At 28.5% G+C, this 15,117-nt stretch overlaps 1 protein-coding gene across 2 annotated transcripts in view; it reads right to left on the reverse strand.

The window, feature by feature from the left end:
• Positions 1 to 3,548: 3,548 nt before the first annotated feature.
• LOC106472257 (protein GPR107-like) overlaps positions 3,549 to 15,117 on the reverse strand; it is a 48,229-nt gene continuing 36,660 nt past the window's right edge. For both annotated transcript variants that reach the window (XM_013932887.2, XM_022401576.1), the window contains exons 12-16: positions 13,458 to 13,588; positions 12,612 to 12,705; positions 9,771 to 9,818; positions 8,382 to 8,539; positions 3,549 to 3,835 (exon numbers count right to left, since the gene is read on the reverse strand). In XM_013932887.2, the coding sequence (XP_013788341.1) occupies positions 3,727 to 3,835; positions 8,382 to 8,539; positions 9,771 to 9,818; positions 12,612 to 12,705; positions 13,458 to 13,588 (540 nt within the window). In that variant the 3' untranslated portion in view covers positions 3,549 to 3,726. The remainder of the gene's footprint in view (positions 3,836 to 8,381; positions 8,540 to 9,770; positions 9,819 to 12,611; positions 12,706 to 13,457; positions 13,589 to 15,117) is intronic.

Consider the following 15,117-nt stretch of genomic DNA (forward strand, 5'->3'; position numbering starts at 1 on the left):
ATTATCAAACAAGCAGATACATAACAGTTATATATAGAAATCCTGCATGAAGATGACAAACCAATGTTCTGTTGACTTTGGATTTTATCTTGTTTCTCAATTTGGTATCAAGTGATTAATACAGCAGTATTTTAAGTTCAGCCAAATATTAGTTAACTAGTGTTTAAAAATAACTGTATTACTAAGGAAGTTAGTGTGTCTGATGTGTAAAGCTTGAAGTAGTCTGTGTCAGTATTGACAGAACAGGTAGAAATGCTAACATGCATTGTGACTGATCTACTGGCAAGAGAGAGAGAGTGTCATGAAACAGTTATTGAAGGATATGGTTATTGCTGTTTGTTACTCGATATTGTTATCAATATTAAAAGGTATTGTTGAAATATTGTATTTCCTGTATTTTTTGGGAATTAGATTTTTTCTTTCTGGTTCTTTTTCCTGATGCCATTATTATTCATTTACTAATATTTATGATAAATTGATTATTAATGTATTAATGTTAGTGTGAAGTCCTGGCCAGGCACTTGTTTATTAACTGTGTTTTGGTAAGAGTTGAATTTATCTCTAAGTGTTGTTATTGTGAATAAATTGTTTTTTTGTGTTGAACCCTGATTGCAGCAGCATGTTAATTTTAGACTGTTACACATGTTGTATGTTCTCTACATAAAATTTTCATTGTACTTATATCAATGTTGACTTTATCAGTAAGAGATATTTAAAATAAATTACTAGGTAGCTACAATACCAATTTAAAAACAAAAATTTTGAATTTTAGTTTTTACCATTTTCTGAACTTCCACAAATAATTAACTAATTTCCATTGCTTACGTAGCTTTTAAACACAGTTTGAAAAATAATCACATTCCCATTACACTATAATAAAAACATAAAACATTTGAAGAATACAAACAGATCAAGTATACACTTGGAATAGAGAGACATAGCATGCTTATATAACCAAAATGAATTGTTAGACTATGAAAACAATGCATTATTTAGTTAAGGATGCATTAAACTGCAATCATTTTTTTTTATTTTTTTTGCATAGGGTATAGAACACAGATCAGTTCAATTAAACTCATTAAATACACAGTATATTTATTACAAAATGTAAAACAGGAATAGTACTCTCAGCTTTTTAGTAGAGATATAAAAGAAGCTATACAATCGTTCTTGTCATTAAAGGTAAACATTCCTAACCAAGTACTAATACCTGTATTAATAACAGATTAATCATGTATACAAGTCTTATTATGTTAATATTCTTAATTTACTCCTTTGACACTCTTCTATGCTTATAAAAAATCACAAATTCACATCAGATTTTGATGCTACATACGAGCACTACTAGGGAATAGAAGTTCCTGAAGCAATCCTCAAGCATTACAAATGTAATAAGTATGTTGTTTTTAAAATTCACATTTGGAAATACTACACTACACACATCATAAACACGAAATGTTAAAGTTTAAATACCAAATATCAAGTCTGTGATGATGAAATTCTTTTATGCAGCTTTAATGATCAATACATACCTTTTTTTTTTTTTCATACTGGTGGCATATTACTTGTGTTCAAAACTCTTTTGAAAAACAATTATTAGAACTCATATCCAAATTTATCCAGAATTCCAAATTTATAGCCATTAATTTTGAAAGTCATTAAAACTACTGAAGGAAAGAAAAAATAAAATAAGTAAAAACAAAAACTCTTAAAAAAATGAAATTGTTTGAAGAACTTTCACACAGAAATTTATGAATATATATATATACTGTTTACAATGCTGTAAAACTAACAGCACAGTTTATGCAGCTGCTGAGATGTTATCTTCATTGCTATGAAACAGATCCTTAAATCTTAAATTTATCTGTGCCTTAAACGAAAGAAAACCAAAAATCTTATCTTCAGAACCTAGTTAAAAGTCTACTAGAGTGCAGATGACATTTTATTTTTAGGAAATTGTTCAATCTCTTCCATATTGACCAATTTAGATTTTACATATAATCACAGAGATCAAAAGAAAATAATGAAATTTGGTTTTGTACTTTTCAAACAATATTATGTCTTGCTTTATACTGTTTTCAGAAAAGTGAATGAATTTTTGATAAAAACACATTCTTAAAGTAAACATTAGAATTTCTTCTTCATAATACCCTGTATAAAACCTTAAGACCTTAAAATAGCATTTAGCAGTCATCCAAACATTCGTTGTAGGAAACTACATCTAGAAGTGCTTTAGAAATAATTAAATATTTTGACAAATCATTTAGGTAATTCTGTCTTTGAAATGTAAAGCGTTTTTTCATATATTTTTATTAAATGAAACAAAATCATGTCACTACGTTGTTGAAATTGCAATCTGCAAAATATTTGATTATACACAAAGTAAAATTTAACTTTCTTCTTTTACCATCAGTCAATATAAGTGACATTACAGTATTATACGGGCAATGACCAATGTACTAGTGAGACAAAACTTTGAAAATAACAACTTTCAGTTGTTGAAACATCAAGTATTTGAAAGTTCCAATTTTACGTGATGTTTTAAATAAAGATTTATTGTTCTAGTGGTTTTAACCTTTATATAAAAAAAGTATGCATGCTCTCCAGGTTGGCTTTAGCCTTTCCATACCTATCACTAAAATTTGGACTGGTATAAAGCCAACAAAAATAAAACAATTTTTAGAATCAAAGTATGAACTATCTTTCAATCATAAATATAAAAAAAAAAAAAATTTTTATGCACACACACACATATCACTATATAAACACAAGTATAGTTGCTATTTTTGGGGGGAACCAACCTGTGCCTTAAACTTATATAGAGCACATCATTTAATTTTCTAGTATTTCATATTTTTCTAACAATGTAACACATGACAGTTACCATATTTTGATGAGGCATAATATTTTAGAAATTTTTTGTACAGTTGTATTGTTCAATACTTTTAAAGGATAGATTACATCACAAAATGTTTATTACTAAGTGTGTGTTTTGTATTTTAAAAATACAGAATTCCTTGAAACAAATGATTTCAAACGACCTTCCGATGAACAAATTCCCTAGATTACTACATATGTAATATGTATGTGCTGTTTCAAGACTGTTACACTTTAGATAATAATAATAATAAGATACAATTTTGTTTTCATTAGTCATTAGTAATAGAATTAAACTCTTCATATGCAGGTGCATATAAAAGTCAGTTTTTAAATAACACAAAAGAATTTCAAGAGTATCTTTTAAAGTTTAGCAGGATATTTCAAATTCTATCAGCTTTTCTAATTCATAATTTCTGAAGATATTGCATAAAAAGTTAACAAGTTGGTGGTATCAAGAATGAATAACAGCTGAAAAGCAATTTTCTAAGTAAAATTTTGAAACAATTTAAAATGTGGCTATAACAGTTCTTTGACAGAACTTATGGTATGAAATTTCTGAAGCTTGAAAAGCTTATTCTAAATAACAAAATTTTTAACAATAAACAATTATTCATTGAGAAAATATTATCAAATTATGAAATTTTAGAACAGCCACATTTTCAGATTTTTATACAAAAAAATTCTACGATAATTTTAAAACAGATACTAAATAAAAAAAAAGAACACTTTTTTAAACTCTAGTTTGAAAAAATAATGAAAGAGAAGACATAAAAGATAAATTGACCTAATGATGTACAAATAACAAAAAAAAACTTTACAATATGTATGCATGCAAGATTTACAGTATCAGTCAAACTCGTGACTTATTTCTCGCTGGGAAACTTTACATTCCTTTTCAGGATCTCTTGATCTGACACTTTTTGATATGCCTTCAGTTAATCCTGTTTGAGTTATCCTGAAATAACAAAAAAATAAAAAAGTTCTTTATGACAAAAACAAACTCTTTCTTTTTTATTCTTTTATTACTGGTAAACTACACTAAACATAAAACCATTACCTTTTTTATTTCTTCTTTTATAAACATTTTGAGTCGAGTATACTTCTAAAAACTGATTTTGGCAATGCAAATGATACTTACTAATTTTATCTTCATATTAAGTTTTACAAAATCAAAACTATAAAACACAAACTGAAAATCTGAATTGTTTTGGTATTATACTATGTCTTCCAAAAAATGTAATTTAGCTTAAACTACAATAATAGTATTTGTTTGATGCCAATGGAAAAATTTCTAAAAGCATTTTTGACAACTAAAGACCTACATTCATTACAGGTTGAAGTTTTGGGGACATAATTTCTACATATAAAATACAATCTGGTAGCCTAGAACACCAACAGCATAATGCCAGATATTTTTATATTCCTCATTAAATTTTATCATTAGAACAATCACATTTTATTAAGTTTTCTTAAAGCATGACAAAATTGCCTATAAAAATAGTTATCTTGGATAATTGTAATGAAAGTTTTGCTATTTTGTTAGGTTATTCTTATATGATGTTGACATAAGCAATAGAAGGGGGATAAAAAGTATTTTGGCCAGAGTGATCAACTAAAGGTACAGGTTGAGTAGTAATATTTGAATCATTCTAGACTATGTGAAAATTAAGAAAAACTTTTAAACTTCAGAAAGTGTAATACAAACTTACAAATCTTTAGAATGTATTTGATAGATAGAAAAAAAGAGCATTTCTGAGAGGGAGAAATCTTAAAAATTCAATTTATATATATGTGTGTGCGCACACGCACGCGTGTTGTCTGATAAGTGCTCATTATTTATATTCATATATTATTTATTCATATATTGTCATACTAACACTTTGTGCTGTTGTATGCAGACATCCCACAGCAATGTGTCTAAAATGGTTGAAACAAATTCTTGAAAACAAAAATACTGAACAACTGAATATTTCAGGGAATTTTAAACACCCAGTAGAGGTTCCAGAACAGGACAGAATATCATGTAGGTTCTTTTACACTATGGAATTCCAAGAGGATTTCATAATTATTTTTAAAATTGTTTACTGATTCTTTGTGAGTGCTACAAATAAATTACTCAGTTTCACTAAATAACTAGTAAAATAGCACATGAATCCAAGGTTGAGATTGAACAGTGCTTAAAAAAAGTTTTATGTAAACTGTTTATCTTAAGCAGTGAGATTTAAAATCGAAAGTATATATAAAACAACAACAACTTTAAAATGAAAAATGAATTAAGTGCTTTTGCACGGGAATACTATAAATTTCTCAGAAAAAAATCAGAGAAGAAATACTTGCTAAACTCTACCATAAGAATGATGAGAAATTAAAGATAATCAGAAATCCAAGAAGCATTTGAAGTTAGTTGAGAATCAAGGAACAGAATGTGAACCCAAAAACCATAACAATAACTTTATAAAAGAAAACTGTGGGAGAAGTGAAAATAATGGAGACAAGAAACATTTCTTATGTAAAATAATGATAGTAATCGATCTTGGTACACTTATAATATTGGTAGTCATTAACTTCATATTCATACTTTTTTCCAGCCTCAAACAATACTTACATAAAAGGGTTATTTAATGCTTGACATTTTTTTTTGTTTGAATCATATAGTTAACAAATACACACAAAACATGTTGCAAAACTGGGCAAAATTTCAATATATTTTCTACTAATTTGAATTTAATTCCATAACTTGAAGTAAAAAAATTTAGAACACTGGAGAGTAATGTTAAGTTACTCAGTCTAATATGATATTTAATATTAATGACAATGTTGATTTCAAAGCTTTGGCTAATGTTCTGTTACAAAATGGAAGATCTACATTTTTGTCTTCAAATAAAATCTATAATTATCTAACACAACACTTATCATTCCATTAATTAGTACAACAATAATGATTGCATTAACTAGAACTGCAATCAAGGTATAAAAAGATAACCAATGTAGTATTCACCATTCCAATCACTAGCAGAACGATTAGTCAAAGAAACAATATTCAACATAACATTTATCATTTCCTTCTTTACCAAAACAGTAATAGTCAAAGATTGAAATATTTTACACAATGATGATCATTTCAATTATTAGTAAAACAGTTACAATAAAAGAAAAACAATATTCTACATAAAATCATTGCATTCATTAGTAACTAAATCCAAATTGAAATAATATCAAACAATAATTTTCCCATTCCAATGATTTGTAAAACATTCTATTAACATACTTTTAATATGATGAATCATAATAAAGTACCATTCACTGGTTTAGTTTTTGACCTATTCCTGTTGAAAGCTATATCATTATTAACCAAGACTGTTAGTATTACAGTGAAGATTGTAAAACAATGTCAGATAAGTAGAGGTCATTGTCTTCCAGTACATACATGTGAAATGCATAAAAAACATCTTTTAAGCTATTCTTTCTCCATTTATACTTGAGTAGTGTACATATATCTTTCTACAGAAAACAAAAAGTAAGGAAAGAAAATAACTTTCTCAAAGAAGAAAAGGTTTTCTCTTTCTCAAGGTTAACAGTAACTCATGTTGCTAATGTATATCTTAACTGAACAGCAAGTAAAAATACACATTCATTAATTCAACAAATGTTTTACATTCTTTCGTATCCACACCAGTTATATGTACATATATACTAGATGTACTTCTGTGGGTTCCCTGAAAGTGTTATTTTCAAGAGTAAATAAAACCAAAATTAAGAGTAACAAATATTTTTATTTCTTGCTTTTGAAGTTCATATGTCATGCTGTGGTGTAATCTACAGAGTGCATAGTTTTTCTCGTGATTTATGGCACACGCACATTTTACTGACATAATGACAGTACAAATTGCAATGTTAAGCATTTCTTACGTGATGTCATTTTAGTGTCTACTGACTGATTGACAGACACCATACTACTGTGTTGTGGTGTGAGTGGTTAAAACAAGCAACCTCTCCAGGCAGCCTTTGGCCTCCTTTCAGGAAAAGAAGTGTGTTTTAGTTCCTGTTGATAAAATTAATGACAAAGAAATCTGAACTGTTTGGAAAAAATTAATCTGTTCTCAAAAATAGTTATGTGAATTTTTGCATGCATAAGTGAGACAAACAGAATCTGTCACACATTTTAACATACTATGTGTATTGCCTGATATGATTTAAGCTGAATATAGCACCTATTACAACAGATTTATAGAAACAACACCTGCATTTTTTAAAAATACAACATACAAGTTAAACACACAAGATTTATATAATTACCAAGAAATACTGACATAAAAATTTTTAACTTTAGAAATGTTGTATTAAACATACAATAGAAACTTTACAGAAAACCCAACTACTTTATTGCATGAAAATGTGTTTATGTAGATAGACATATCTAACATAACGAAGGTTTAGATTATGGGAAAAGTTCTCATAAAATTATTTACAATCACTGTAGACTGTGTATCAGATAGACATAAATTTTAGGAATACTGACATACATATAATTATACCATACTCCACTAAACAGCATTAGTAACGAGGTTAAAGTAGCTCACTTAAGTGTTATATATACTTCAAATTATATTTTCTCCTATACATAAGCAAGGGTATACAATTTGTATCACTGAATGCAACTAGACTGAATAAGTGACGTTACCTTAATATTCTATCTATTAAGCAAGCACACTAACTGCCAACTCTTATGTGCAAGCAGATAGTGTTTGGGTAGAAAACTGTATGTTATAAATATTTACTTTTAAATAAATGTAAGAAATGATCAGGTCACTCAAGGAACAGGGCATTCAGACAGATGTTACAATTAACAATAATTCCTTTGATGGATATTAAACACATTATTAACACATATTTATGATAATGTCTATTATGTATAAGCTATTTACAGCTTTCTGGTAAAAATAACTTATAATAATAATAATAAAATAACAAGACCTGATATCAATGAAATTTCAGGCAACAAATGATCTGTTGCCCTCATAACAATTCAATATTTGTATATTGTTACCCATGTGACAATTGGTTTGAATCCCATGCTTTTGTAGTAATGTTTTCGTAGTCTATACAATCTACATCTTGATTAAAGGTTTAGGTCTGAAATGTTGATTTTGTCATTAAAAATGCAAGTCACTTCTTTTTATGCAACTGACTTTCATGCTTTTTAATTACAGTACTATTTAGTATAAACTTCACCTGAAACATTTAGTCATATACTAAAAATAAGTCAATTCTATTAAGTGGGTAACTAAAAGTTTCAGTTTGATATACTGAACTGTTACAGCTAAAAAAATTTGTGAATTTTGTGAACCGACTAACAATTTTATAACCTAACGTACTTTTATAGCTTTTAGAGAAGGCTAACTATGGCCTAAACACATGTGAAGAAATATGCATAAGATTATTTTCACTGTATTCATCATAAAAAGGACTGTGTGATAAATGATTGATATTCATGTTCTTACACTTCTTCCATTTCTAGCTCAGGATCATCTTGGGACAATCGGAAGTAAGGATTTTTGGTTGTGGGGCGGAAATTATAACCAGTCAAAACAAAAAATCCAAGTGTGGCTGTTTCACGGAAAAACTCATTGAGCCATTCATATTGAAAAGGCACGGTGATCTGAAGGGATAAAAAAAAGACAACTTTTTAAAGTCAAGTGGAGATTAAGCTTAGCTAAATAAGTAAAATTAAAACTTACAAGTATCAAATTTGACAAGGATAAGAGTAAACTATCAGACCCTGGGCTTGATCTTTATTAGATTACTTGTAATGATCATAAACCACAGTCAAAATAAATATTCTTTGTAGCCCTGTTTTATGATAACTACCAGTATTACACACACTGGTTTTGAATTTTGTCAATAATGAGTTTACTAAGTCCTAAAAATCACCTGTAATAACCATAAACCACTTAGCCAAAATAAATACTTAAAGTTACCATATTACATATGAAGGAGACTAAAGAAGAAAACACCGAAATGTATTCTTTCAAGTATTTAGAGGTTATAATTTTATTCTAATATATTACAAGATATAGAAAAATATATTAAACTGTCATGAAAACATTTTTCAACAGTTATATCTTTGCAGATATATTATTTTAACAGCAAAAAAGATTTTAAACCCACATTCACTCGTCTAACACTAATTAATAGATACAAAAGTATTTGATCATGTCAGAATTAAAAAAAATATATATATATATAAAACTTTCCTTTTTGCCTATGTTGTTGTTGGGCTTAGGATTCTTCTACAGTAGGTGTGTCTGACTTGTTAGCAATAAATTCAACGATGAATAAACAGCACACACTTCACTCATTTTCAAAATAATATATATATTCAGAACAAGTTAACGTATGTACAATAAATTCTTCAACACTATAGATATTATGGACATATCATAAGTACTATATATGTAGTTCTCTCCTTTTTGTCAAGTATCAACTTAGACCTATTCAATTACTTTAGGATTTCAGTTGACAAGCCGAACTATCTTCTGTGACATACACTCACACACTCTTAAACCACTTTTGTAGCTATTTTAAGTAAATCTTAAGTGTGATCATCTACAGCATTTATTGCACTTAAGAAGTTCTCAAAGTACTTCTTAGTTATTTTCTAGAATATTAAACTACAGAATATGAGGTTGGTGGTAGATAAATCTAATGGAACTAATGGAAATTATAAGGCTTAGCAACATCTCTAATTATGTAGGTTTTATATTATATTGTATGTTTATGGTGGTAAAAGACACCTTAATAATTAGATCACACTTAATGCTGTTCACTATATAAACATTTCTTTTTGTATACAAATTAAAACTTTAATCATAACAAAAAATTAATGATACCTTGAGAAGGTAGACAATGATCCTGGTGAAGTAGATGTAGCATACAATCTAAAGCAGAAAAAAAACAACCATTAAATGATAAAAAAAACATTGAAGAGATGTATCATTATATATTTTCTGTAATGAACATACATGAATAAGTATCCTCAATTCACAATAATTCAATCAGATGAGAAGATACCCAGACTTTTTCATAAAGAGAGATCTATCTTGATAAAGGTGTATTTTAAGAACATTCTTTTTAGAAACACACTATAAATCTGACATTTAACTCTTAAACATGAAATAAAAAATAATTATTTCACAATCCTCATCAGAGGTATATTTTGTTGTATTCTTTCAGTCAATCTCATAAGTGGATTTTTCTTACTCTGGTTATGATGCTACACTATCACTCCTTCTTGTTACTTGATAATTTTGAACAAGAACTGTTGTCAAGAAACAGCAGTTTCCTTAATAACTTGGATGTACAATTTTTTACCACAAAAATGTTTCAAAATTCTGATATAAAACCTTACAATTCCAATACTAATGTTTTGCAACATTTTAAATAACAATGATATCAAAGGAGAAAATAATATGGACCAATGTTTCATCTATAATAATGACCAGCTCCTTATAATCAATCCATATTTTCATTATAATATCATCTCCAAAAGTATAAAGTGAAATCAGTTTTTGTAAGAAGTACACTCAACAAATCTTTAATACAAAAGATAAAGTTTGTATAAATCTGTTCCTAAAAGTTTCAAGCTTTTACAGTATAGTAAAATTTTAGAACCTGTTGGTGAAACTGGTGATCAAACAACACCTATTTTTTATAGCAACTTCTTTGTGTTATACAAAGATTCTCATTTTGTGATTGTGCATCTGCACTCTGTTTTATTTTATTTTTCTTTTGAACCTATCATGGATCAGTGGTTAAAAACGGGAATTTTAAAGCGTAAAGGTGAATACTGTGATGGAAATGCAAATGCGAAAAAGTGGTGATAGCTATGAGGACCAAATTAATGAATCATCTTGAAATAAATATTATGGTAAGTGATACTGGTTTTCCATTTATCCTAGTGTTATGAAATTTTCTTTTAAAATAAATTTATTTAAATAAAAGAAGTGAATCGATTTAAAGAAAAAATATTAAGTAAAACATAAATATTATTACAGATGGTATGCAGATATGGCAAAAATCGTGAAGGTGGTATGTGAATGACTAAAGTTTGGGAAGCACTGATATAGATGATAAATTTACTACAAACACCATCATTAATTTTAACATCTTCTTATCTTTACAATATTCTCTGTACATTTGTTATTTACATTATTGTTCCACTGAAAGTTTTCATTCATGCTTGTTGATTTTTAGTGACAAAAATGTAATTTTTTTTCCAATCTACAAAAAACAATGCTATAAATAGATTTCCTATAAGCCTTTGGCCAAACAGTACAAAGCACACAGCAACAATCGATGACAAGGAACCCACTTTTAGACTAATAATGGTTGAAGACGGCTTGAATGGGTAATGAAGAAAACTTTAAAATAAGTTTAACATAACAGCAAATGTACAACGTTTCAACAAGCCGTCTCCAACCATTACATAGCAACATTGTTCCAGTTTTGGTATACATATTTGTATTTTTGTGATTTCATTTGTCATTACTGACCATCTTCATCTTGAAGTACTGGTACTTAATAATGAATCAGTAGTGAAGTGTGAGAAATACTGTTAAACATAAGAGTATATCTAAGAGTGCAGAAGTATTACTTGATAAAGAATTGGTAGTGGAGTGTGAAAAATACTGTTAAACATAAGAGTATATCTAAGAGTGCAGAAGTATTACTTGATAAAGAATTGGTAGTGGAGTGTGAAAAATACTGTTAACATGAGAGTAGAAGTAAGAGTATTGAAGTTCCACTTGAGTACTGGCACTTTGGTTTGTTTGTTTCAGAGCAAAGCCACAATGGTCTATCTGATGCTATCAATGCAAGGAATAAAACCCCAGGCTTTAGTGTTTAAGTCCAGAAATTTACTGCTGTCCCATCAGTGAATGTACTGGCACTTAATGAAGTGTTAAAAATACTGTTCACATGAGAATATAACTAAGAGTACAGAAGTATTACTTAATGAATCAGCAGAGATATGTGAAAAATACTGTTAGTATGAGAGTATAACTGAGGGAATTGAAATATTATTTGAAGTAGTGGCACTTAATAATAGGTTGGCAATGAAATGTTAAAAATACTGTTCACATGAGAGTAAATAAGTATGATGTCCTTTATTTTAAATATCCTTTGTAATAATTAAAGAATAAAACATGAAAATACATATTATATATGTATTTTTATGTTACATTCATGGCATCATCGATGTGAATCAAATCAAAATGTGTCCATGAGTTTCATAATGACAATATAATATCATCATCACAAGAATGCTCATCAGATTTGGCTCTGTATAAAGTGCTTATTATTTTATATAGTAAATATAATCCTAAAATAAGAATGAAAATTAAGTGGTTCTACATATTCTAAGACTATTCTAAAATTTAAAATTGAAACCAATCAGTAAATTAATTCTTGAGTTTTATTTCAAAGAAACTTAAATAATTTCTGCCAGAAGATAATCCCAATCATTGCAACAGATTCCTTAATTATTAACAAGCTTTAAGTAAATAGACGTTTTGCATATAAAAAAATTCTGAACTTTGTGTATACAAGGAAAAAAAAGTTACCATTTCTTACTGAAAACATCCAACTCTCATTTGAAATTAATTCTAGACTTACTTCAGCCTATAACAAAAAAGCTTATTTAAAAGAAAAATTGCTACTGTAGTTTATCTTACCATGATGTAGAAGTGTCTGAAAAGCTTAAGTTTCTCCAAGTTCATGGCTGCTTTTCCATCAGTTTGAGAGGCTTCTTGAAGATGCCTGATAGACCTACAAATACATTTATATATGAATATGATAGTGTAATATTTCAATTTTAACAAAAACGAAACATATTAAATATTTTAAACATTAGTAAGAAGGAAACTTTTGGTAAGATCACTTCCAAACTTTTTATGAAAATATTTGTAAATACATATGTGTCAGTAGAACCTGCTGTTTATGTGGTTACATTTAACCACATAGCATGACTGATTGTCACATTTATAAAATACCACAGCTAAATGTACAGAGCATGTTGAGCAGCATATTGCAGTTTGACCTCTGAACCTTCCAATATAATGCTTGGTATGCTAACTGCTAGAACATGGCTGGCTCTAAATCTTAGACAAAACACAATACCCAGTAAGTCTAACTTCTTAGGCCTATTTTGGCTACTTAACTTTTAATGCACTTGACCAAAGATTTTATTTACAATTTACATTCCATCTAATTTAATGGCTTTTTGTATTGTTAGAATCACTTAACTATGTGAAATACAATATAAAAAGTTTTGTGGTTTAACTGAATTTACAGTTTATTTTAGAACAATGTTATAAAAGTAAAAACTCCACATTCAAAACTAGCTTTCAGAAAAAAACATCCAAACTTTATTTGCTTTTAAAGTTTCAAAAATACTCAAAATTTACTAATAAACCTTTGCAAGTAATGTAAGAGCTACATTTAATGTTATTAATAGTTTAATAAGTTATGGTGTGTAAGCAAATTAATTTAGTTCTCTAATAAATTATTCAAGTGCTTACCACACAACAGGAAATAAAATAGCTCCACAACACAAGAGATCAACCAAGATAAAGACTTCTCTCCAAGTGGTGTGCTGAGCTTCTCCTTCTTCACTCTCTTCCATGATGATTTCTGCTACATTGGCTAGAAACTGTAAAATAGACACATTTCAAATAAACTCCAAGTACAAGATTTTAATATAAATAGAGTTTAACCAATACTAGTTTCTATGAAACTAAGTGTTTTAGATGAAATACTAGAGTTAAAAATTTAAAAAATAATTAATAACAGAAACAATAAAATACTACAAAACAAATTTACAGGATTTTCACACACTATTCAAGACTATTTCATTAACACTTCCAGGATGTTTTCCTATAAAAATCCTAACTTCCTCATTCAGTTGAAAAATACCTATTAATAAATACTACAAAGGCAAAAGTTCTATACACAGTACAACATTCTTTAAAACATACAAACTAGTGTTTACTAACAACCTGACTTATGACATTAACTGACTTACAGTTTCTCCGTTTCAAAACAAAAACATTTAAAAGTTATAAAATTTAGCAAAGCACACAAAAATTATTTTTATATAATACAAATGGATAATGGTTATCACTCTGATGCCTTTGTACAAAGTTCTAAAGTTATTTTTTTTTATTATTAGAGAACATCACAGAATATATTTATATAACACAGAATTGAATCAGCTTTAAACTGCACAAAAAACTGGAATTTGTTTAATGGCAATTACCTGTAATGATCTGTGGAACAACAAAATTGCCACAAATAGCCAAATTAATTGGAATGAGAATTTAAGCCTGAATGGCACCCTATATGCACATATGGGCCAAACTGCCAGGTCAGAAACCTTCCTGATTCAGATATAGCCTTTCCTAAAAACTGACTAGATGGATAAAATTAGGAAACAGCACTCACAGCATCAAGAGCTCTCACTATAAGTTGGGTCTTTCGATTCACAGCCTGACACACTAACTACTAGGTCATCTCCAGCCCAAAGTAAAGTTTGCTTTTAATTTTTCACAGTCATAAGTACTTGTGGCAGCACTGAGGTTTTTAAAAGCCAATTAATATTAACGTATTCAAACGACAAATTTAAAGTTGATTGATTGTCTGGTGCTGTGGTTATAAGTGTTTATTTAATTTCTCATAAGTTACTCAAGGGCAATTTGTGCTAGCCATCTCTAATTTTAAAGTGATAGATTAGAGGGCAGGCAGCTAGTCAACACCATCTAACACCAACTCTTGGGCTACTTAATTAAACAGTGGGATTTAACTGTCACTTTTATAACATTTCTATGGCCCCAGACCCAAAAGTGTAGAGAACAATTTTGTTTTATGGCAATAACAGGGCATGAGCAACAGAAACTCAGAACCACAGTCCAATATGCTAGCCACTGGTCCACACTCTGCTCCAGTTAAAAGTTACTTAAGGGATTTTAAAAACTTCATCTTTTCTTAAACAATTGAAGATAATTTAATTATTGTATTTTGGCACTTGTGTATAAAGTTAAAATTATAAATAATATTCAAAGTTAAAACTGGTACACAATTAAAAACATTTTATTTAGGCCTATCTATGGCCTTCAAAAAGTTGACGAAACATGTAGAGTCGTGAACTTTTTGAAGGCCATAGATAGGCCTAAATAAAATGTT

The sequence above is a fragment of the Limulus polyphemus genome, unplaced genomic scaffold, assembly GCF_000517525.1.
Source record: "Limulus polyphemus unplaced genomic scaffold, Limulus_polyphemus-2.1.2 Scaffold118, whole genome shotgun sequence".
Taxonomy (NCBI): Eukaryota; Metazoa; Arthropoda; class Merostomata; order Xiphosura; family Limulidae; genus Limulus; species Limulus polyphemus.